Here is a 25,927-nt window from a genome sequence, read left to right as displayed (position 1 = left end):
TAATTGACAAATTAATAGTTGCACGTGACAGATACGGACCAAGAATTTGTCTTATTTATTTTATTTTTATGAAAACAGTCTTATTTTATTTTATTTTTGTCCTTTTATTCCTCAAAATTTTACAGTCACGATACACAAGGTAAAAGGTCCAATTTTAATTCCTCCAAAGACCCGGTTGACGCATATATCTAGACTCAAGAGTCAAGACCTTGTTCAAAAAAAAAAAAAAAAAATGAAAAAAAAGCCAAACCAAACCACACGATTTGGACGGTTGGACCCCACTGAAATTCCCTCAATCAATTGAGCCACGTCTAGGGTCCCGATTCATTATTCCTTCTACGAACTACGATGATATCATGATACGCTCCACTGAGAATGAAAAAACGAATTAAAAGATTCAGACGTCGCGGATAACAATTGATAAAATAATCAAAAGAGGAAACGTACAGATTAGCTGAGCAAGCTTAACGAAATTGATGGTAGCTCGTCGGACTCATCAGTCTCAGTCTCTCTCTCAGGCCGAGAGGCTGAGACAGCTTAAATATTGACGAATTTAAATCGTTTAGGTCTGTGCTGTGGTGGTGGACCGGTGGTTGTGGCCAAATTACCCACTCAATCCCGAGCCTTTCATCGGTGCTCTGCGTCGTTTTTTCTCGTAGCCTTTTCATCCAGAAGGCCACAACAGACCACCTTCTTCTCTGTTCCTGCGGGTTGATTTTTGAATTGTTCGGAGATTACATCACAGTGGTTTTAGTTTCGAGTACGAGCTTTCATGGATTCTCAGGTTATGATCGCTCTTGCTCTCTCCCTCGTTGGTGGATTAAGCACGTCGATAGGTATGACAGTGAAGAGGGTCAGTTCGTTTTGAGTTGTGAATTTGAGCCACATGACTATGTTCTGAACTTGATTCTTTCTTTTTTTGGCTGTGGCATGAGTGTGGAGATTCTAAATGGGTAATACATTATTTTTTTTTTCTAAATGCATGACCTGATAATTTGATAGCTTTTGTGTTATTTCGAACGTAAGCAAATTGGACATCTGCGTAGAAATTACTTTTGTTAATTTTCTTGCTAAATTTTGACTGGTAGGGTGGTGGTATTTCATCATGCAGGGCGTACTATTAATTTTTATTTTTGTTGTCTTGAGCGCTACTTGCTTGCTCCGTTTTTGGATAGGTTAGGCGTTTTTTTTTTTTTTTTTTTTTTTCTGTTTGTTCTTTGGGACTAATTCTTATGTAAATGAATATGGTATTAGTCACTTGTGTTTTGTTTTAGCTTGAGTATTTGATAAGTTGTTGAATTATCTTAGGTAATCCGTATTCAGGTAGTATAATCTGGTAAACTTGCATCAAGTGAAGGTTTTGATAGGACCACAGAAGTAGACCTTGATATACCATTATTGAACAAGCTCAGCTCAACCCAATTCAGCCTTAATCCCAACTATCTTGGATATCACAATTGTTCTAATTTGTGAGGAGTATGTTGACAAACAATGGCCAAACTAATTTTTCATAATTAATTAATTTGTTTCATTCTTATTGGATAACTCAATGAAATATACTCGGAAGGGACAGAATCCCATACAACTCTGTGCTTACAGACAGAGAAGGTCTTCTCAAGTTAATGAGCCAGACAATTATAAGACCAATTAAAAGCATCCTAAAAACTTATATTCATAAAAAACAGAGATGTAATGAAATTCCTGTTACCCTTGCTCAAAAAATATTATATGAATAAAAGATATGTTAGTAAATCCAAAAGCAAGTCTTCTTGTGTCTTTAGTTGCAGCTCGACTCAACCACAAGCAAGCGGATGGTGAATTTCTCAAAGCTGAGATTTTGGTACAATTGGAGCTTTCCAGAAGTTGTGCAATGTTTGTGGCTACTGGCTATGCTACCCTTGAGCTTCAACCAAGCTGGACTTTGTTCCTGTTGTCGAGAAGTTGTGCATATCTTGACATGAGGTACACCTTAAATAATTAAATGTCCAGAAGTAGATTGAGCAACTTAGAAGAAATTCTTCATGAAACCAAGCAGATATAGACCTTTCATTCTTGGTATAAGAGAACTTTGGCAGATTTTGCTTTAGTTCAGGTAACCTCATAAGATGGAGAAGAGGGAATTGATGAAACAGTTCACAATTCGATTGCAGCCTAAGGAAGGGATGATGGGCAAGAACTAGTTTTGTGTTCTTGACATTTCTTAAATGCTTGAACAAATATGGGGTTCAGATTTTTGGCCTTGGGTCTTTGGATCATTATATTTAGATCTTCTCTCTCAGTTTTCGGTTGGACTCAGAATTCTTTTTTTTTTTTCTCTCATATAGTAAGACTATAAGAGGGCATCTGAGGAATGGATCACATGTTGAGAAGCAACCATATTAAATGGCCATGGTCTACAGATATTCTTTTTTTAGTAGAAATAGGAGGATCTACACAAGGTAGGGGGTAGCTCAGCCCTAGACATCACTCAAACAAATACACAAAAGAGCACCAGGGAGTGAAAATAAGTTGAGGGGGAGGGGGCTAAAGGACAAAGAATGAGCTTGAAGCACCAACCAATCCGCAGCTTGATTTGCTTCCCTAAAAGAGTGAGAATAAGAGACACAACACTGCAGCCACCCAACCAGTCTCAAGCAATCTTCGATAATGGTCTTCAATCTCCATGGAACTTCGACTTGCCGCTTCAAGAAAGAGATCACAAGGAGCGAATTGCCTTCAATACTTATAAAATGATTTCTGAAATAAGGTTCAGCAACATTTATCATGGTCAATCCAATAGAATACGCTTTGGCATCAAGCACATCCCCCAAATGGTTCCTGGCAATACATGCAATTGAGCATACCCCATTATCATCCCTCAAGGTGTCAAAATTTATTTTAATGGTCCCTTCTCTAGGGAATTTCTATCTAATTTGTCTCCATAATTTTCTTTTATCAAGACTTGTGTCCCGGGCATTGCAAGATTTTGTTTCCAAATAAAAATGCAAAGCCCTCTCTATGATGATAGAAGGGGGAAAGTACCGGTTCTGGAATGTTTTTCCATTTCTGTTTTTATAAGAACCAAAGAATGAAACTACTCTTTTCTTGGGCCATAGGCCCTTCTACTCCACTCTGCTATCCTTATTCAAGTTATTCCACCAATCTAAGATTGAAGAATCATTCTCCTCTGGGCCTATAATGCTAGAATTAATGGCTAGCCAAACTTGCCTAGCTAAGATGCAATTCTAACCACAGATACTACAATCCTCATTGATGGGAACTCCTCTAGTAACAACTAACGAGTAAAGCTTTAGTGGGTAACCAGGAACTCAAGAGAAGGAGCATAAAAGTCTTGATTTTAGTGGGTAACCGGGGTCTTCTTGATACGCCCCTACAGGGGATGTTTCGGGGTTTGGTCTAGTTCATGGGGTAAACCGGCCTTAAATCGACCTCTTAACTAGTTTCAAAGAAAAATAAAAAAAAAATAAAATAAAAAATGAGCAAAGATACAGGCCGATACACCCCTACCGGCGTATCAGCATGTGTTGATATTGCCTTGGATTTTAGGAGGAACCCGAAGACCCCATATCCTACTAAGGACTATGTTAGGCCCTCCTTATCCCCTTTCAATCACACTTGTCTCTTTATAAGCAGATTTAATAGAAAAATTTCCTTTAGGGTCCAGCCTCCAAATCATCTTATCCTTATTTGGATGAGGGAGGAAAATTGGTTTAATTTTATTCCAAACATGTATAGGAACTAAGTTTCGAACTTTATCCTCTTTCCAAACCATCCTTTCATGGTTGATGACTTCACTCGGAAATCATTTTCCTCTCCAAAGGAGTCTTTATTCAAAAGCTCAACTAAGGGAGCCGAATCAGCCCATCTATCTCTCCAAAAATTTATTTTGTTACTATCACCTACAATCCATCCAGTGCCCTTCTTTAATAAGGATCTAGCATTAAGGATTCCTCTCCATGCCCAAGAGAATCTTTTTTTAACTTTTGCATTCCAGAAATTGTTAGATATTAAATATTTTTGCGTGACTACACGGATCCAAAGGTTTTGACTGTCATTTAATATTTTCCATCCTAATTTTGCAAGACAGGCCTCATTGACCCAGTGAAGGTTTTTTATGCCTAGGCCACCCAACAAGAATTGGACTTAACCAAGCCTGAGGGCCCACAGGTGGACCTATAATTAAGCCTTCTAGAGTCACAATGCAGCCTTACATCTGCTGAGCAACCAAAGACCACAGGTGGCTAAATGCAATGTGCAAAGTCAGTCCAAGCCCTTGTCTGCCTCATTGACCCAGTGAAGATTTTTTAAGTCTAGGCTACCCCAACAAGAATTGGACTTAACCAAGTCTGAGCGCCCACAGGTGGACCTAGAATTAAGCCTTCTAGAGTCAAAATGCAGCCTTACATCTGCTGAGCATCCAAAGACCACAGTTGGCTAAATGCAATGTGCAAAGTCAGCCCAAGCCCTTGTCTGCAGCCATTCAAGTTCGACTGAAGCATCTTTCTGGAGGTGCACCTAGAAAAGTACAACAATAGTTGAAGGAGATTAGTAATCTTTTAAGCTTGAAAATTCTTTCTTTCTCTCTATTGGATCAATGTGGGACAATGAGTTATGAAGTGAAAGGAGCATACTCAAAGAAGTCATCACGGCATTTGTCCCCTTCAAAACAAAAAACCAAGAATGTTTTAAGAATATTTAAATTAAACCTTATTAAAATTTAGAAATTAAGATAATAATGTCATACAACATAGGGGCCATTTGATAACAGATGAAGATGCTGAACTGAAGAGCTTATTGCTTTGTCTTTTAGTGCACAAGTTTTTAAGGAGGTTGTGGGTTCCTTAATGGTTGAAACTGAAGTTAGGTAAATCACTATGCCCTTGAAATTTTTATTTTATAATTATTTTAACAACTAAAAGACAAAGCAATAAGTCTTTCAGCTTAGAAATTTCAGCCGTTATTAAACAGTCCCTTAGTAGAATGCTGAAACATATTTTAGGTTTAAAATACTCCATCAGAATAAGGCTATTACCCAATGTTGATGCCAGCTCCCTTGGGTATTGGGAGGGGTGGACTGGATATGGACCAAACCGTTGGCTTACTTTTTTGGCAATAGGAGGCCAGAATATTCCAACAGAACGTGCATGTTAATACATGGTTAATGGCTATATAATAGCCTAGTTTATCTTCCTCTATGTGCCCCTTGAAAAACAAGTTTTGGAGTGCACTGTGAAGTACTATTAAGGAATCTTGTTTGCACAACATTACTCTTTTTCTTTTTTCATTTCTTTTATCCATATGGAAGATTTTATTTCTTCTGCTCTAGATCTATCTGGAACATATTTTAATCTCCTTTATATAATGTCTTTTCCTATTTTACCTAGTGTTTTAGAAGCCGGTTTGGAGGTTGAACTGGTTTTCCCTTTGGGTCAACAAGTCAGAAGTTCAACTGTCCAATGTCAATGAGTCAACCCATGATATCATTATTATATAAAACAAAAAATGTAAACTAATACAAAATCCAGAAACCCATTGAATGATCACTGGCTCAACTGTCCAGGTTGATGGTTTGCTGGCCAGGCCTTTGTAATATAGCAAGTCAGAGGTTGACCTAAACTGGGATTGTGACTGGGTCACCAGTCTGACTGGCCAGGTTGACCTATGGTTGAAAACACTGGTTCTACCTTAGACAGTGAAGGTCCATATCTCCCCAATGTTAATTCACCCCAAAAACATCTCCCTTATGTAGTTTATCTTATTTTAGAGGATTGTTCTCTCCCCACTGGTTCTATTTGGACTTTCTAAGAATTTTTCAGGATTTAGTTCTTGCAGTTGTGAATTTAATTTCCAGAGATAATATCTTCAAAGTTCCTGAACCACTTGTAACATGAAAAGCCATGCATCCATTTCTTAAAGGTTAAAAAAAGCAAACCAATGGCATCTCCCAGTAACTACGTTTTTCTATAGACTTCAAGAAAGATTTAATCAAAAGCAGATTCCAGTGGTTATGCTGTATCTTACAAACGTTTTCAGCATAATATATTTTCGTTTTCATTTTTATGTTTTTTTAATATCTAGTGTGAGAAGTTGTCACCCAGTCTTCTATTACTTATTTTGATATGCACTTTAGCTCTACTTGTCACTTTCCTAAAATAGTTATTCACTTCTGCATCCAAAATAAAATAATAGAAAATAAAAGCATTTCTAGGGACAGTTATGTTTTCTTTCTGTGCAATGCACTTGTATGTTAAACGGATGCTGAAGGATGTAGTATTAAAGCTAAACCATGAGAAATCTCTAAAGCCATCAAGGATAGAAAAAAAATGTATTCTTAACTCCTATGTAATGGTAACCTGAAAGATTTTATACATGTCTATTGAAATTCATTGATTTACAATTGGGTGACATCAGAATGGATGCTTGAAACTAATAACAGATTGCATTAAGCAGTTCATCAATCTAACGACAACTTTGGATGTGGAACAGGTGCACTCTTTGTAATTATTAATCAGGCTCCCAATATGAAGATTCTTGGGATTTTACAGGTGAGGTTAATCATTTTATTCCTTGGACAAATGCTGTCCACCTGTTTCTCTGGAGTCCCAATTGGTTAGTTAACATGAATACTATTCTTTGAATAGGTCCCAGTTTATAGTGATGCAAATTCTCTTATTAAGGAAAATATTTGTCCATCCTTTTCCTCACATTCATTGTTGATGTGCTAATTTTATTTCTCTGTTTACCTCCCTTATATAATAGTGAGATTTAAGCCTCCTTTCTCTTACTTTTCTTAATTCCCCTATGAATGTTTTGAAATGAGAAATTCGTCCATGTGCATGTCTCAACATATTGGGATTAGACATGTTCTGTCAGTAAGTTCAATATCAAATGAAAGTCCATTTCTAATTGCATCACTTGTTACATTCTCTAAAATTCAAACACTGCATGCAGGGTTTTGCTGCAGGTCTTATGCTATGCATATCTTTCTTAGATTTGGCACATAATGCTCTGAACTCCATTGGCTTCTTGAAAGGAAATCTTTGGGTGAGCTATCCTTTTGAGCATCCTTGTAATTTAAATGGATTACTGCAGAGACATGATCTACCTACTTTCCATTTTTTCATTGATTTTCAGTTCATGTGTCATGCAGTTCTTTGCAGGTGTAATTTTCTTTGCTGTTATTGTCAGTTTCATCCCTGAACCAACATTGGCTCCTGTAGATGTGAAAAGTAAAAAGGTATGTCAGACAGCTTCTCCCATGTTTCCAGTTAGTTACTCCTGAAATATAATTTCTATTTCAAATCTAAAACTTGATCCCATAATGTCAATACAAGTTATGTACCCACCCAATTGGATCTGATAAGATCTCGGTTTGGCAATTTTAGAATTTGGTTTGAGTTATGTATTTTTACTAAAGGGTCATAGGTTCAGGTCTCATAAAAGTTATTCTGAAGTCAATTTATTCATGATACATAATATTTTTTTTGAAGGAAATGTAAAGCATACTTCATGTTCCATAATATCAAAGTACTATCTAAATGTATTTTATTAATGGTATAGTACTTTGGTCATTTTTTAGTTTAAGCTTTTAATGATACATAATATCTGAATCCCATATGAGTTCAATCTGATCCCAACAGACAATTTTTTTTTTTAGAAAAGGTAAGTATGCATTAAGAAAGTAAAAAAGAAAAAGGGAAAATGTACAAGCAGGAAGCTAAACTTGATCTAAAACCCCAGAGGCCTACATATGCCAAATTGTGCTGAATATTAACACGCCCACCCCAAATAAGACTAATAATATCCAAACGGCCACCCAACAGATATATTCTTTTGGAACCCAAATACTAATAATATCCAATTAGGATCTTGGTATATGTGATTGAACCTGATTTATGTCCCTATATTTTTCATCAAAATGTCTAAATGTTTTATTTGGCCATGTGGTTGGGAGCATTAGAAAAGTGATGATGAAAGGGACAAGGATCTAATGAAAAAGCACCGCCGCCAAGTTTTACTGAGTGGAGTTATCACAGCAATTGGTATGCCTTTCCTTTTATTTTGTTATCAGTAAGCCTCCTCCCTAGTTTTGTCAATGTAACCAATAAAGTTTTATTGGAAAGATGCATGTCAATGATTTTTTTTTTGTACTTTGTAACCCTAAAACCAAGGATCAAATTATTGCAACATATCAGGGCATATCGGCTGATACGCATCGCATTGGGGGCTTCTTGATACGCCCCTACAGGGGGTGCTTTGGGGTTTGGTCTAGTTCAGGGGGTAAAGTAGCCTTAAAAAAACCCCTCTGAACCAGTTTCAAAGAAACAAAAAAAAAACAGCCAAAGATACAGGTCGATACGCCCCTACTGGCATATCGTCCTGTATCAGTACTTTGAACCTTGCCTAAAACTACACATTCTATGTAAAAGGTTTAGTTATCCAGAAATATCTGGGAAGGAGCTCTTGAGATTATCAGAGGTTTTTGGATCATCTATATCAACTAGTTAGGTACTTCATGTGCAACAAAAAGACAAGGACACACTATATTTGTTCCAAATGCTGTGGCATTGAATGGATATGTCAAGGATCCAATAGGAATTAACATACTTTGTTTGAACTAGTGAGTTAAAGTGCCACCTAGGTGTTCTGAAGGCCTATTGCCTAGGTGGCCAACCAGGTTTGTGGTTGAGATGTGACCATCTTAATGGGGGAAAACAACTAACTATGCCCCCTTAATATAATTGGTGTACATGTGTGTAACCGTTTTAGGTCAGTAGGAGTACATGTAGAGTTAAAAATTAGGGCTGTTAGGGCTGTTAGTCTCTGTGTGCATGTGTGTTTTCCTTTGAACAAGGGAGGCTATTAAAAACAGTTATTTTGTAAGTTGTCATTTAATTATTTACTAAATTTGTGTTTTAATGGTTCATAATTGGCATGTAATTACATAATATTTATGTTTGGTTACATTTTAAAATATGTATTTATGTATTCATTTTTTTGCCTAGTTGTCACCTAGACATCAACTTGCTTTGCTAGGCTACAATGCTTAGGCTTAACTACATTGATTTGAAAAAATGACAATTAAAATAAAGTGTTAAAACAGAATGGCATGCCAGAACATGTGGCAAGAAACTGGTGAAGGACAATAGGTATTAATTAATATATTTCATTTGACCAAAGTGCAGTTTAACCCAAAGTAATGCTCCACTGAAAAGGTATTATGATAACAACCATTTAGATGGAAAATAAGAAAAAGGAAAAGTACAATAGGTTAGGAATTGGACCTTACTTATTTGTGCAGTTCTGCCATGTGAAGATTGCTTGTATGAGGCCTGTCTAATGGAAGAATTCATTATTTTTATGAGTTGTAGGAATAAGCTTGCACAATTTTCCTGAGGGAATGGCAGTATTTCTTGGATCTATCAAGGTAGCTAATTATTTTCTTTTTCAAGAGAATTAGTTTGTTCATTTTATTATATAGAATACCTTATAGTGAGTTAATCATATATACCTTAATGTAAGTCTAATTCTCTTTGTCATTTAACATGGTTGTTGAGGTACTGTTGTTTTGGTCAGTTTCCAATAAGTTGTTGCCAATAAAGTCATTCTGTTTAGGAAACAATTGAACTAATAATACCAGTTAATGACTTTAAGAATTTCTTGCTCAGTGGATATCTGAATAATATGGCATATGTTTTTCCTTTGGATAACAAAATATTTATGTTTTCATTTTCCTTTCCTTTTCTGGTAAGAAAGATGTATTTATTTATTTTTCTTTGGTAGAAATGTATGTGCAAACATATTTGATTGTATGTATTGTATAATTTTGTTATAGCATTAATTCTTGCGGAATGAATTCCATCTTAAATTGCTATCCACATGGTGTGTTACATTTGCTTCCTTACCTTGATAATTTTGCTGGATTTTCAATTGGCAGCTGAATATCATTATTCTGTTTCCATAGTGATAGGGTTTACTAGTTTTCTTTGTACAATAATAATATGATTATGTATTTGTTTTTTATTTGTCTGTAGTTCCACTGAGATAACTCAAATTATTGGTTTTGCAACTAAAATGTTGTGTTAAAATTGTCTCTTTTTACATGAGTTTATGAAGGGATTTATCCCAAGAATACAGAGGTAGTCAATACAACTGCTAGAAGTTTTTGGGTATATGGTTACAAGGTAACATGGGGACATTTAGTGCTTTAACTTGCCCCCTCAAGCGAAACCGGAGTGCTGAAATTGTCACGCAGAGCATTGAAGTGCTTGATGTGGAGGAGCCTTAGTAATATATCATGATGGAGGGTGATTTGACCCGACCCCTTGAGACGATGACACGTGGACATGACTCAGCACGAGCAACAGCTTAGCACCATAGCCTGACCGCGACTAAGTAACGAGCCCACAGGGCAGCTCGCTACGCCATAGCTCGCTATAGGGGGAGCTCGCTACAACGCGAGCTCGAGGACCCCCGAGCTACTGAAAGGTAATACTCCAAGACAAGTCTATCCCAGCTCGCGAGCTAGGGTAACTAGCTCACTCCAACACTTAGACAGAAAAACTGCCCCAAAGGCAACATTGAGAGGGGTCACCTCAAAGTACCCCAAAGAGCTCGCTACAAAGTAGCTCGCGACAGGATAGCTTGCGACTAAGCGACGCGATGCTTTCAAGAAGCTTCTATCTGACAAGACTGTACTCGTCAGACTGCGCCATGTTTCCTGACTGACGGCGCAGTCCCTGCCAATTCAACAGACTGCACCCACGTCTCTCGACAGATGGTGGCGTGCCTGTCCCCTCGGGACATGTCACTCATCCAGTTGGGTAGTGACCTACAACGGTTACCTACGCAGCCCTGGCAAATAACGGCTGCGACAGAGGCCCAGTGGCGGTTACACCCGATTTGACAAGAACGCTTATATAAGAGCCCCTTAGTCGAGGGGGAGGGGGATTTGATCTGATTTTTGGATCTCGAATCATCTTACTTAAGCTTGCTCTTGAGCTAACCTCGAGAACTCAGTGACCTAGCGCGACCTACACTCTTAGCCTTTTTTACACTCTTCACTATTTTCTCCAGCGTTCTAACTTAAGCATCGGAGTATTCCCACCGGGCAAGTCCCCCGAGAATTCTTCACTGTCTTCTTAGGTGCCGTCCGTTGCCAGATAGGAGCCAGTCAGCAGCCAGATAGGAGTGCCCGGATTGCACAACATCATTTGGCACCGTCTATGGGAAACGCTTCAAAAATCCTTCCTCTAAGCTTCTACAGTTTCCTTTTGAAAACTCAGCATTCATGGCCTCCTCCAGCAATGCCGGCCGTGGTGCTAGCCAGAATGCTTCTGGGGAGCAACCCCAACTTCCCACTGTTTGTATTGGACAGTTCACCGTCCCCCTCTCCGTGGACGGAGTTCCCAGTCTGAACGTGCCTCTCACAGTGTCTCCCACGATCGCTCCACTCCCTTCCACAGTTGGAGCAACCTTTGTTGAACCTTCGGTTGTGCCCCTAGTGGCCAACCCGAACCAGTTGGAAGACTTAATGCAATGCATGCGAGCCATGCAAGCTCAAATGCAACAATTTCAGCAGTTCCAACTCTACCAACAACAAGTGCTGCATCAGGTCTCCTAGTACCAGTACCAGCAGCAGTTTCCCTCCTTGCCTCAGGCCCAGCTGCCGTTTCCCCCTTGGCACCAGGCCACGAAGCAGACCAAGCCCTTCCGCCGGAGCGAGCGACCTCGCCGGAGAGAGGCCTCCCAAGAACAGGATCCCACCAAGAGCCAAGCCTCTTCCCATGTAGGAAGGAGAGGCCAGCCACCCCCGCCTCGTAGCCTGTGGGCAGGTCGGGGGCCTCCCAGCCAATCATGCCCGCATCGCCCCAGCATTCGCAGTTCGAGCTCCCGCTCGCAGAGAACCCGTTTGAGGTCCTAGTCGCAGACTACAGGCAGGGCCCTTCGGTTCAGAGCCACCATCAGCAGTCCGAGCCCATCGAGCTCGGTGGCACTGAAGCGTCAAGCACTAATGCCGAGCCGGCAAAGTAGCAGCGAAGACGCCGGTGAGCTCGCTGAACTGCTACCCGAGTCTCTCCCGAGCTAAGAGGAAAAGAGGAGTTAAGCTCGTGAAGTGAAAGCTACCCCTCTCCTCTCAGTTTCTTCCCCACTGTCTCCAAAACTCCTTGCTGTCCCCATGCCAAGGGACTTCAAGCTCCCTCCACTGGACAGGTATGATGGATCCTTCGATTCGAATGATCATGTGGACGCCTTCCAGTCTCAGATGCACCTAGCAAGAGCCAGTGAACCCTGCATGTGCGTGGCCTTTTCCACCACCTTCAAAGGGGTAGCCCGCACCTGGTACCAAAACCTCGCGCCCGGTTCGATAAGAAGCTGGGCGCAGTTCGTGCAAGTTTTCACCTCCTACTTCGTCACCAGCAAGAGGTGCCCAAGAACTCAGGAAAGCCTCCTCGGCATAGTTCAAAAGGAAGGGGAGTCCATTCGGAGTTACATCAAGCGGTTCAACAATGCTTGTTTGTAGATACTCGATCTGGATCCCGCAGCCAAGCGAGGTATTACTCACAAAGAGTTCAAGTGGCACGTAGTTGTCAATCAGCCCAAGACCGTGACCGAGTTTCTCAGGCTCGCGGATCGGTTCACAGGGACAGAGGAAGAAATCAACCAGAAGGGCGAGCAGGCCCTTGAGAAAAGGAAGAGGGAACCAGAGCCCCCATCTCAGGGCGACAGCAGGAAGGACTCAGCTTGGGGGGCAAGGCCGGTTCATCCCTTCCGAGCTCCGGCAGCAGAAAGGGACTACACGCCCCTCAACGCGAAGCAGGCTGAGATCCTCATGGCGATCAAGGACGCCCCGTATATGAAGTGGCCACCTCGGCTGAAGGCGGACCCTAATGTTAGAGATAAAAATTTGTATTGTAGCTTTCATAAAGATCACGGTCATAGCACCGAAAATTGTAAAAACCTCCGCGACGAGATAGAAGAGCTCATCCGTCGCGGGTATTTAAGAAATTTTGTACAAAGTAATAATAATAGTAATAAAGCAGGTCGGCAAGGGGAGCAGAGTAGGGACGCTCCCGAGTCCAGCAGGCAAGCGGAACAGCCGCAGAAGCAGCCCCCCGAAGAGAGACCAGTTCGGGGGACCATCCACGTCATAGTTGGAGGTTCGATTGTGGCGGGCTGCACCTCAGCTGCAGCTCACGCATCAACTCACGAGGCCACCAGGGAAGAGCAGAACCCCCCAAAGCGGCCAAGGATGGAAGACCCCATCTTCTTTACAGAAGACGACGCACGCGGGGTCCACTACCCCCATGATGACGTGCTCGTCATAAAGGTGAAGATCAAGACTTCGAAGTCAGGCGCGTCCTCGTCGATTCTGACAGCTCAGCGGACATCCTCTTCAAAGCAGCCTTCGACCAACTTCAGCTCCAAGAGAGCGACCTAAAGCCCGCGAACACTCCCCTGGTAGGCTTCAGCGGAGAGGAAGTCAGGCTCCTGGGAAGGATTACAGTACCTGTGGAAGTCGGCACTTGATCTAGCATAGTGAGGCTCAACCACGATTTCTTGGTGGTCGCAACCCCCTCCCCGTATAACGCCATAATAGGTCGGCCGATTACCCATGCCTTACGAGCTGTGGTGTCCACTTACTACTTGGCCATGAAGTTCCCCACGGACTTCGGAGTCGGGATAGCGCGAGGTGACCAGCTTGAGTCTCGCAAATGCTACGTCGCCGCCCTCAAAGGGAAAGCCAAGGTGGCCGATGACCTCGAGCTGGAGCGACCTACGGAGCAGAGCGAGGAGCGAGCTGCGCCCATAGAAGAAACCGTCTCCATCCCAGCCTTGGCGGAGGACCCAACCCGAATGCTTCAGATCGGTGCTTCCATTGAGGAGCCCCTGCGATCTAAACTGGTACGCTTTTTGCTTGAAAATGGTCTGCGGTAGAAATGCCCGCAATAGACCCTAGCATCATAACTCATAAGCTTAATACTAATCCTGTAGTTAGGCCCGTTAGACAGAAGAAACACAACCTAGCCCCAGAGCGATGGAGGGCAGTCGACGAGGAGGTCGGGAAGCTCCTTGCAGTCGATTTTATCAGGGAAGTCCATTACCCGAGTTGGGTGGCCAATCCCGTTCTAGTGAAAAAGACTAACGGTAAATGGCGCATGTGCGTCGACTACACCGACCTGAACCAAGCTTGCCCAAAGGGCTGCTTCCCACTCCCCAGGATCGACCGTCTGGTGGACGCGACATCGGGGCACGAGTTGTTGAGCTTTCTAGATGCCTATTCGGGCTACAACCAGATCAGGATGGACCCGGCAGATGAAGAAAAGACTGCCTTCATAACCGAACTTGGCCTGTACTGCTACAAGGTCATGCCCTTTGGGCTAAAAAATGCCGGGGCAACCTTTCAAAGACTTGTAAATAAGTTGTTTGAGCCATTGATTGGCCAAAAAGTAGAGTGCTATGTAGACGACATGGTCGTCAAGATCCAGTTTTCGCATGAATTAATACAAGACTTGCATTCAGTTTTGAAATTCTGCGTAGATTTAACATGAAGTTGAACCCGAATAAGTGTGTCTTTGGCGTTACCTCGGGTAAATTCCTGGGATACATTGTTAACCGGCGTGGCATTGAAGCTAACCCGGATAAAATAAAGGCCATCCTAGATATGAGACCACCCAGGAAAATGAAGGAGGTCCAGAGGTTGAATGGCAGAATAGCCGCTCTGAGCCGCTTCATGTCCAAGTCGGCAGACCATTGCCTACCCTTCTTTAAGGCAATTAAAAGCAAAGGGTTTGAATGGACTCAAGATTTCCAGCTCGCGTTTGACGAGCTCAAGAAGTATCTCGCTAGCATACCGGTCTTAACCTGGTCCGAAGAGGGCGATGTTTTAGAGCTGTACCTCTCGGCAAGTGACGAAGTGGTCAGCTCGGTAATAATAAAAGTAGATCGGGTCCAACGACCTATCTACTATGTTAGTAAAGTGTTGTAGGGAGCAGAGACAAGATATCCGGAGATAGAAAAATTGGCCTATGCACTGGTTATTGCAGCCCAAAAACTCCGTTCGTACTTCCAAGCTCATACTGTTATCGTTCTCACCAACAAACCTCCGAGGCAAGTCCTACTCAAGCCTGAGGTCTCTGGTCGACTGACGAAGTGGGCCGTTGAGCTTAGCGAGTACGACCTCCAATACAAGCCACGAACTTCTATTAAGGCCCAAGCCTTAGCAGACTTCGTCGCGGAGTGCACTTTCAGCTCCGAAGTCCCCAGGCCGGTTGAGCACGAGGCCCCCAGTTCGGGCGAGCCCGGAGCTCCCAGGCCGGTTGAGTCCGAGCACCATGAGGTAGCAGCTAGTGCGACATCTCTCCTGGTTAGGCCAAGCGTGAACTGGGATGAGGAGCCCTGGATCCTTCACGTAGATGGCTCCTCGAACCAGTAGGGCAGCGGAGCCGAAATAGTTCTGCACGGCCCAAGTGGCACAAAACTGGAGTACGCACTGTGCTTCGAGTTCGCGGCATCCAACAATGAAGCGAAGTACGAAGCGTTGATAGCCGGGCTAGATCTAGCCAAAGAAATGAAAGCCAAGCACATTATCATCTGGAGCGATTCCCAGCTCGTGGTTAATCAGGTCATAGGAGAATACGAAGTTCACGAACCAACTATGATTGCCTACTTAGCCAAAGTAAGAGAGGCTCTGCTCAACTTCCAGTCACACTTCATCAGGCAAGTCTCGAGGTCGGAGAACGCCGAGGCCGACGCCCTATCCCGGTTAGCCAGCACCAGTGATAACACCATGAGAACCGTGTACATAGAGAACCTGCCTCGGCCTAGCATTCTCGGGGGGGCAGAGGAGATCGCTCCTGTCGTTCAAGCAGAGCCGAGCTGGATTGACCCGCTCGCGAGCTTCCTGCTACACGGGACCCTCCCCACAGATCGCAATGCCGCCAGAAGGGTAGAGCGTCAGGCGGCCAAATACGTCACGATAGACGGACGGCTGTACCGAAGGTCCTACACGCTCCCCTACCTGCGCTGCTTGCGACCTTCCGAAGCCGAGCTCGTACTCCACGACACTCATGAGGGCCTGTGCGGCGGACACTTGGGGGGCAGGGCCCTCGCTCAAAAAGCACTACGACAGGGGTACTACTGGCCAACAATGAAAGCAGACGCTATTTAGCTCGTCAGAAAGTGTGACAAGTGCCAGAAGCATGCCAATATCCACCATCAGCCTGCTGCCGACCTCAAGTATCTCACCAGCCTGTGGCCTTTCGCACAATGGGGTATCGATATACTCGGACCGTTTCTACCAGCGACAGGCCAAAGGAAGTTCCTAATGGTAGCAGTGGATTATTTCACCAAGTGGGTAGAAGCTGAACCTCTCGTAACGATCACAGCTCGAAACGTCCAGAACTTCTTTTGGAAGAACATAGTGTGCCGCTTCGGGTTACTTCGGGTATTGATTTTTGATAACGGTAAGCAGTTCGAGGACATTAAATTCCAGAACTGGTGCCAAGACACGGGGATCTGGCAGAACTTCACTTCAGTCGCACACCCTCAAGCAAACGGTCAAGCAGAAGTCACGAACAGAGCTATCCTTCGCAGACTGAAGGCACTGTTAGACCGAGCTAAAGGACTATGGGCAGACGAGCTACCCAGTGTTCTATGGGCTTACCGAACCACAGAGAAGACCGCCACAGGAGAGACTCCCTTCAACCTCACCTACGGCACCGAAGCAGTCATCCCAGTTGAGATTGAGGTTCCCTTGCTACGACTGGAAGCATATGACGACAAGGCAAATGAAGACGATCTACGTACCAACCTCGACCTACTCGACGAAGCAAGGGACCTTGCATATATCAGGACCGCAGCTTACCAGCAAAGAGTAGCTCGGTACTACAACGCCAGGGTCAAGAAGCGGAACCTCCGCGTCGGCGACCTGGTCCTTCGTAAAGTTATGGTACCTGAGCCCGGCGTTGGCAAGCTTGGACCGAATTGGGAAGGACCCTACCAAGTGAAACGGGTGCTCGGGGAAGGAATATACGAGCTCGAAACCCTTGAAGGGAAACAAGTACCTCGGGTATGGAATATTGTCAACTTAAGGTAGTATTACCTGTAACTGCTGAGTAGACCATGAGTCACTATCAGAGCCTAAGGGCCAAAATGCCGAGCTAACACGACCTTGGCACAATAAGACCCAGTCGCCTCTATGGCATGGGCGAATTACTGAGTAGACCATGAGTCACTCTCAGAGCCTAAGGGCCAAAATGCCGAGCTAACACGACCTCGGCGCAATAAGACCCAGTCGCCTCCATGGCATGGGAAAACTCCAAGGGCAGACTATAAGTCACCCCCTCAGCCTAAGGGCTAAAACACCGAGTTAACTAAGACCTCGGCACGATGGAAGACTTAGCCGCTTCGCCAGTGAAGGCAAAGTATGAAGTATCAGAGGCGTAAGCAGCTCGGGTCTGAACCCTACGAAGCATAGCTCGTCTCAGTACATTGGTTGGACCAGATAAGGAACAACCAACAAACATACAGTTCGGGCATACATGGTGATTACTTCGGGGTATACTATAAAAATACCTCAAACACTAAGGGATAGCTCGGGGTAACAATTACCGAAAAATCCTACTTCGGGTATGTAGCTCTAACAGCTCGGGTGATGAGATCGCTTTGGCAGAAAATAAAAGAGCGCACCATACTTAGTAGGAAAAGAAAATTTTCATAACTAATTCATAAATAAAAAACCGAGCTAAACAGCTCGGGAAGAGTTCAACAGGAAGTAAAGAAGGGCACAACTGCCCAAGAAAAAGATTTTGAAAACCGGGTTTTGGCACCCGGGAACCACCGGAAGTCGATCAGAAGAAAAGAAAAACGGAAGGGCCGCCAGCCCCAAGGGTCCACCTCCTCCACCTCGTCGTCGTCCTCCGAGGAGTCAGGCTCTTCCTCCTCCGCCTGGTCCGCCGTCTCGGGAGCCAGGTCCTTCAATGTGATGCCGTCGAGCTTGAGCCCAGAGAACTTCTTTCGGACCAACCAACGGCAGAGCTTGAATTCGGAGTGGTACGAGCTCGAGCCATACTCCACTTGGAGGTCGTGATACTCCTGGGAGTCCTTGAAGTCCCAATCCGCCTTAGCCTGCTCGGCCTCCACCATGGTGTCGAAGTTTCGAGTTCGGTCCTGAAGCGTAGACTCCAAGTCTCGAACCTGCTGGCGAAGGAGCTCCCTCTCCGCCGCCATCCTCGACGACTCCTCCCTGTAGCGCGCGCTCTCCTCAGAAAGCCTGGCGATCTGCGCCTTCTAGTCCTGGACGAGCAGCTCTTGGGCCTCGCTCCCCTTGCAAGCCTGAAGGATTTCACCTCGGGCCTGGTCGAGCTCGCCCTGGAGCTTCTGGACGTTGGCCCTCTGATTGCGAGCGTCGCCGGAGTGGATGTTGGACTGGAGGGCCATGGCGTGGATGGTGGAGTTCACCTGCCAACAAGAGACTAAGGTCAGAAAAAAAGAAAGGAAAGGAAAGAACGAGAAGAGAAGGAAAAAGACCACTTACCACCATACAGTGAGAAGCCGCAAATGCGGCGAGCTCCTTGGGGTTCATCTCCCCCCACCTAGCAACCTCCTCGTGGCAGATTGCCCTTCGGCTCTTCCGCCAGCCACGAGGTAGTTATTGACACCCTCCCAGTTCCCTACCGGGAACTGCGGGTAGGGGAATGGACGGGATGGCCCAGGAGGAAACAGCCCTGGCCTCGGGAGCTTGCCCTCCTCGAGGCCACCTTCTCCGGCAACTCCTTCAGTTGGGACCGGTGGAACCTCAGGCGGTGGAGAAGCAAAGTCTGGGTCAGCAGACTCGAACTCAGTGCCCCCAGAAGTAGAAGCTCGGTCAGGACGTGACCTCTTCGCCTTACGCTTCTGGTTGCTGGAAAGAAGGCGGCGCGCGTCAACACCAGACATGATGGCTGCCAATATATATATATATATAGTACATTTTTACAAGGCACTATGCGACCTAAAAGGCAACCTACCCGGACTCAGGCCAGCCTGCGCGAGCTTTTCCTCGGTCAAGTAGTCCGAACAGTGAAGGCCAACTGCTGCCCAGGACTGCAGCGTTTTTCGAACTTCAGGGTCCAACTCAACCCTTGAATCCTGGATGGCAGCCCTCCAGGTAGTTGGGAAGGGCCACCCCTCAGGGTTACGAACCACGAAATAGTCCCGCTTCCAGGCCGAGATCCTGTTCGGCAGCTCGTGCAAGAGCTTGAAGCCGCGGCGGGGAGAAAAATAGTAGGAACACCTTTCCGGAGGCACTTCAGGAGAAGCATTCTTGATGCAGAGAATGGTAGAAAAGATATCTAGATTGAGGGGAAGACAATACTCATAACACAGAGAAATAGTCCCAACCACATTTCGGATGGAGTTGGGGTGGAGCTGGTCAATGGTGACGTTGAAATGATTCAACACCTCCACTATCAGGGGATGTAGAGGAAGATGCAAGCTAGCCTCGAGCTGTTCCTGAAAAATCACTATCTCGTTGGGACCATGCTCCCAGGGAAAGTTACCAGAGGGGAGACTGTAGATAAGGTACCCGGGAAGGTTAAAGTGAAGAACTAGAGATCTAAGTCTCTCCATCGTCATAGAGGAGGAACCGAAGCTATCGGGCTCCCTGCCCCGAGAAGTAGAAGCCATCTCACCGGAGGCCTCTCGAGCCTCCGAAGCCTGCCCCCAAGCTCTCCTTGAGCTTGAGGGGGCGTCATCCTGGTTACCGTCCCGGGAACAAACGTGGTACGGATACCCAGACATGTTGACAAGATGATTAGACTCACCAGAAAAGACGAGACGGTGTGAACAGGAGAAGAGCTCGGGCAGCTAGATGGATAAACGACCTCAGAATCTGAAGACAAAGAAAGTTAGCGTGAAAGAAAATGAGGCCTGGGAGCCCTCCTATTTATAAGCCACTGTGCCCCAGATCAACGGCCCAGATTGAGACAGATCTGACGATTCGCAGTCAAGCTGACTGCACGTCTTCTGAAACCGAAATGTGATTGGCTACACGTCTCCCATGAATGAGGTAATGACGGCTGCACGACATCCGGAGTTAAGAGCCGCTTTGGCGCATTTCTCGGCATTCGAAAGGTCAGAAATCCCCTGACCTTCGCACGCATATTTAATGCAAGCAGTCAATCAAGTTTGAACTTCAGTAAATCCACCCGTCACACTTCATGAACTCCTCACGCTAAGGTAACACTCTTAACCCGAGGAGTGGGGGGCAATTGATGGAGGGTGATTTGACCTGACCCCTTGAGACGATGACACGTGGACATGACTTAGTACGAGCAACAGCTCAGCACCACAGCCTGACCGCGACTAAGTAACGAGCCCACAGGGCAGCTCGCTACGCCATAGCTCGCTATAGGGGGAGCTCGCTACAACGCGAACTCGAGGACCCCCGAGCTACTGAAAGGGAATACTCCAAGACAAGTCTATCCCAGCTTGCGAGCTAGGGTAACCAGCTCGCTCCAACACTTAGGTAGAAAAACTGCCCCAAAGGCAACCTTGAGAGGGGTCACCTCGAAGTACCCCAAGGAGCTCGCTACAAAGTAGCTCGCGACAGGATAGCTCGCTACAAGGTAGCTCGTGACTAAGCGATGCGATGCTTTCAGGAAGCTTCTATCTGACAAGACCGTACCCGTCAGACTGTGCCACGTCTCCTGATCGACGGCGCAGTCCCTGCCAATTCAACAGACTGCACCCACGTCTCTTGGCAGATGGTGGCGTGTCTGTCCCCCCGGGACATGTCACTCATCCGGTTGGGTAGTGCCCTACAACGGTTACCTGCGCAGCCCGGGCAAATAACGGCTGCGACAGAGGCCCAGTGGCGGTTACGCCCGATTTGACAAGAACGCCTATATAAGAGCCCCTTAGTCGAGGGGGAGAGGGATCTGATCATAGGAATCATCTTACTTAAGCTTGCTCTCGAGCTAACCTCGAGAACTCAGTGACCTAGCGCGACCTACACTCTTAGCCTTTTTTACACTCTTCACTATTTTCTCCAGCTTGGAGTGCTCGGATTGCGCAACATAACATCAGCTGTTTGATCAAGAGTGGATAGAAAACATATATCAAGAAGGTGATGCTGAACCTTAAACCTATATTAGAGGCAAGATAAGTTGCTTTGATATTATCACACCACAAAATGGGTGGTGACAGTGGACCTAAATGAAGGGATGAGAGATCCATCGTATGGACGCCCAAAGATTGCGGAATAAGGGGGCGAATTTCAAAAATTTTTCTCTCCCTTCAATTGGGAATCGCATTCCCTATTTTAGAAAATCATATTTTCAAGGATCATTCTTGAACCATAAACTGAACTAGATCTGAATCAAAAGGAGTAGGAGAGGATTATACTTGATATGGAGAAATAGTATCTTCCAACAAAGGTGTTCACGCCCAAGGAAGGATCCAAAGACTGCTCCCACTGAAGATGGCGCAGTGCAGGATGGAGCAGAATCAGCAGTGTTCTTCTCCAAGAACTCTGTTCTTCGCAAGAATCAACAGGATGGCACGTGAGCATAGCTTCCTATCAATTCTTTCTCAAAGAACTGATGTCAAGATCGAATCTTGACTTCTCTCACAATTGGAGATCGAACTGGCAAACAGGCAGCAAGAACAGGGAGGCGGCAAGAGAGTATTCACAGGGTGCAGAATTCTCTCTTCTTGTGATTTCAGCACTGAAGAAAATCTGATTGAATGTCTTCTAAAGGCTGCCGCCCCCTCCTTCTTTTGTTAACCTAAAAGATCAGCTCCTAATCCAATTAGGAGCAAGACCCCTTTTAGGTGATAGGGATAAACCTTTATCTTATCTGCAGATTAGATTAGCTTTCTCCTAATCTCATTAGGAGGTTTCTAGATCTGAATCACATTCAGATCTAGACTCTATGAGTGGATAGGGTCAAGACCCTATCCTATCTGCTAATCCATCTCAGAATTCGCCCCTTTATTAACTAATAAAATAGCCCAGTTCGAAATGGGCTTTAGGCCCATTAAGCTTATGTGCTCACTTAACCTTCCTAACTGCTACCCAGTTGGGCTTTCTTGTACGGCGTGAGGCCCAAGCATTGATCTACACATCAGCCACATGGGTTCGGCCCAGCCTTTGTTACAAGGCCTGGCCGAATACACTGTTGTGGATAGTGCACCCCCTGAAACCCATCAAATGGGCTCTATGGGCCCAACACTTACCCTAAGTGGTCCCTGGGCCAAGCCACCTTGTAACACCCAGGGACTATGGGCAGATGCAAGATTAGCCCATCAGGTATTATCCTCAATGGTCTTACACTTAACCTCTCAGTCCATAATGATCATACACTGCCCGACAAGAGAGGACCTCTCCCTCGGCTGTAAGGAACAATGTTGCACTCACTACTTATATGGATCCCGGGAATTAAAACCTTTTTGCAAACATTTTAGAAACCATAATATATATACTTTTATATCTCATATAAAATATACTTTGCAAAACAAATCTCAACGGTTGAAATCGGCTGCCGGTAGTCTTGGTTTCCATCAGTGAGAGTGCATCCCTGATCATTACCTTTGTCCGACAAAGGGGCTGATCCTGTCACTATGATCACCCACTTAGATGAATTCTCAGACTGTCCCAACATACCCAGGTTTTGACCCCCGCTAAGGATCTCACTGAATGGACATCAAAGACAGCCCAATCCGACACCTAGTACAGTATCATAGTCGAGTCTAGGGGTCGGGTGTAACTTTCTAGTTTTGCTCATCAATCTCCAAGGTCCAGGGCAATACTGGAAATTTGGTCCAGTTCAAAGATTCAATTAATCCTACACTGTATGTGCCTAGGGTCTCACCCTGGCAACTGAGACAGGCCACCCCAACCGACTTGGTGGCACCACAGTGTCAGCCTTGTCAGGATAGGTCTCCCCAGACCGATCCACTGGCTGTGAACATTCTAAACTAACACGAGTCTTATTAAGTGTCCAGTTTAAGGGTATTACACAGAAACATACCAAGGGAACATGAATCAAATATGCACTTTTATTCATTTACAATAAACTCATAAAGTACATCATTCTGATTGAAGCTAAGGGCATACAAAACTGTCTAACACTAAACGAATTTCATGGGGGAGCATCTGTAACCAAGTAAGCTCAGCTGCTAGAATGGCAAGAGAGCGATATTCTGCCTCCATGCTAGAACATGAAACAGTTGGGTGTTTCTTAGAACACCATGAGACAAGATTATCACCATAAAAAACACAGTAGCCGCCATGAGAATGATAATCATCCACACATCATCCTGCCCAATTGGAACCACTAAAGCCATGGAGTTGGGTCAAAGAAGATTTAGTAACATTGAGACCCATAGTAAGAGTATAGGTAGCACAAAATGCGCTTGACAACACACCAATGGTCCATGGTGGGCTTGGACAGATATTGAGATCTTATTCACTGAATAGGAGAGATCAGTTTAGTAACTGTGAGGTATTGGAGAGCACCAACAGTACTATGATAGAGAGTAGGATCATTAAATAACTGAGAACCTTCAGATGTAAGCTTTAGAGAAGACGCCATGGGTATAGAACATGTCTTGGCGTCAGCCATATGAGTGTGCTGAAGAAGTTCAAGTGTATACCAGGACTGAGAGAGGCATATGCCATGTGGTGTAGGTTGCGACTCAATGCCAAGAAAATAATGTAAAGGACCAAGAGCCCATAAAGCAAACTCCTGAGATAAGGACTGAATGATGGACTCCACAAGATGAGTGTTAGAACCAACAAGAAGAATATCATCGACATACATGAGAATGAGTGTAATGTCATGAGATGTATGATGGATAAAAAGTGAGGCATCAGCCTTAGACTGCATAAAGGCACATTCTAAAAGTTAATCACGGAGATGGTTGAACCAAACACGAGGAGCTTGACGCAAACCATAGAAAGAACGATGAAGAAGACAATACATGATTTGGATATGATGGATGATGAAAATCCGGTGGTTGACTCATATAAACTCTTCCTTGAGATGGCCATGTAAGAATGCGTTACTAACATCAAGTTGGTGGATGACCCATGAATTTGAAGTGGCAATAGAAAGTACCAAGTGAGTTGTACTTGGTTTGACAACTGGACTGAAAGTGTCATCAAAGTTGATCCCTTTTTTACCAACACATGTGCATGCATGTATGCTTGTGTTTCTGTGTATATGTACATATTCAAAAGTATTTGGGCATATATGTATAAGAAATTACATGTATACATATATATTGTACTTCCATAGATGGATTTTCCTGTCATTCTCTTCAGTTTAATTGAGTGATTTTATTGCCAAGATTTCTTGTATGAGCTGAAGGTATCAAATATTATGGGAAAGCGATCAAGTTCAAATTATGTATTGCCTCAGTAGCAATGACTAATGATATATTTCTATGATATAAATATGACGATAAAAGTTGTTTATATTTTTAAATTTCTATTTTTGAGGAACTAATGATCATATATATGACTTATAGCTCAAACTTCCTTTTTTGTTGAATGCTTTGTTTTAGGGACTCAGGGTTGGTCTCAACTTGGCCTTGGCTATTGCTTTGCACAACATCCCAGAGGTTAAATTTTTGTCATTCTTTTTCACTCTTGTGTCATGCCATGTTAATGAATTTAAACTCTGAATCATATCCTTTATTGTACCTGTTTCAGTTAAATCTACTTTTTTCTTATTTGGATAACTACAACTCATATGTGAAAGTAGTCTTATTATCACAGTGACATCATGGTGTTGATATAGAATACAAGCGAACAATAAAAAAAAAACCTAAATAACAGTAATACAAGTGTAAAGAGGGGCTTAAGTCCCAGGAGAAAATTCTATAATTTGGAATATTTTTCAAGGTGGGTTCCATGGCCCCAGATGCTTCTTATGCTGAGCTCTAGCAAACCCTGTAGCTGAAGAAACTTGAATAGAAGACCTATATTTTGAGAGAAATTCAAATTCTAGTGGGTCCATGGGTCCAGGGGTAGGATTTTAATTATGTATTTCTTTATTTTCTTCTGGGTTTCTTTTGTTTTTTGTAAAAGTTATTTTGGATTCCTTTGGTGGTTCTTTTAACATGCACTGTATTTGTTATCAGTTTTGCACTATTTTACTGTCTGATCACTATGGATTCTCCTTATCTATAGATGATCATTTACAAAATACCGGTAGTAGGAGGTGGACCCATTAAATCATCCCACTAGAATTATATTCACTTAATGTTTCTTGATGTCCTAATGACTGACAAGTGCAAGTCTATAATAGTGTATGATAGTCATACTATTGTAGCATAGCTTCTTTTTTTCATTTTTTGATAACTGGTAACTTAATATTAGAATTAAAAGCGGTAGAGGTTCCCTTTAGCCATTTTTGTCATAAAAACTGTTCAATCAGAAGAACCTTTTACTGAGGGGATCATGCAAATAAATTCACTTCACAAAAAGGATTTTAGGTCCAGGTTCAAACACCTTTTCACTGTAATCTCTTCTGTTTCTATCCACTAGGGATATAATACTTGGAGTGGAGAATCAAGACATTCTATAGATCACTATTATTTCCCCCTTTCTGGTAAAGGAATTACCTCATTCATGTAACTGCCTCAATATATTTGGACAGGTCCTTGTTGAGTTGGGGGGGTGTCAGTTGGATTGAGTAGTTTTAGTTCTCAACTCCATGAAGCCTATCTCAACTATTAGGAGTTTGCTGCATGAGTCGTCATAGTTGCAATCAATGGACAGCTTGACACAATGGTTGAAGTTCATGTTCATAAAGATTTGGCTTGGGTTTTCTGCCTGCTGTCAGCCTTTCATAGCCCCCTCCACTTCTGGTAGGTAGTGCAAGAGAAGCTCTGCACTGGTGTCAGGCTATGCATGTGTATAGACACATGTAACATG

The 25,927-nt window shown here is 44.0% G+C and overlaps 1 protein-coding gene across 3 annotated transcripts in view; it reads left to right on the top strand.

The window, feature by feature from the left end:
* Window positions 1-427: 427 nt before the first annotated feature.
* Window positions 428-25,927, top strand: part of LOC104590091 (zinc transporter ZTP29-like) — a 48,143-nt gene continuing 22,643 nt past the window's right edge. For 2 of the 3 annotated variants that reach the window (XR_016082345.1, XM_010248623.3), the window contains exons 1-7: window positions 428-836; window positions 6,487-6,545; window positions 6,952-7,044; window positions 7,151-7,237; window positions 7,961-8,042; window positions 9,372-9,427; window positions 24,553-24,609. Coding sequence is in view for 2 of the 3 variants with exons in the window: in XM_010248623.3 (XP_010246925.1) it covers window positions 773-836; window positions 6,487-6,545; window positions 6,952-7,044; window positions 7,151-7,237; window positions 7,961-8,042; window positions 9,372-9,427; window positions 24,553-24,609 (498 nt within the window). In the remaining variant the exon portion in view is untranslated. Of the gene's footprint in view, window positions 837-929; window positions 954-6,486; window positions 6,546-6,951; window positions 7,045-7,150; window positions 7,238-7,960; window positions 8,043-9,371; window positions 9,428-24,552; window positions 24,610-25,927 lie in introns of those variants that run through there. The other variant, XM_010248624.3, reaches the window with a different exon arrangement.

The sequence above is a fragment of the Nelumbo nucifera genome, chromosome 2 (assembly GCF_055504915.1).
Source record: "Nelumbo nucifera cultivar China Antique chromosome 2, China Antique-T2T, whole genome shotgun sequence".
Taxonomy (NCBI): Eukaryota; Viridiplantae; Streptophyta; class Magnoliopsida; order Proteales; family Nelumbonaceae; genus Nelumbo; species Nelumbo nucifera.
Note: the sequence above shows the minus strand (reverse complement) of the source record. Positions and strands in the feature narration are given on the sequence as shown.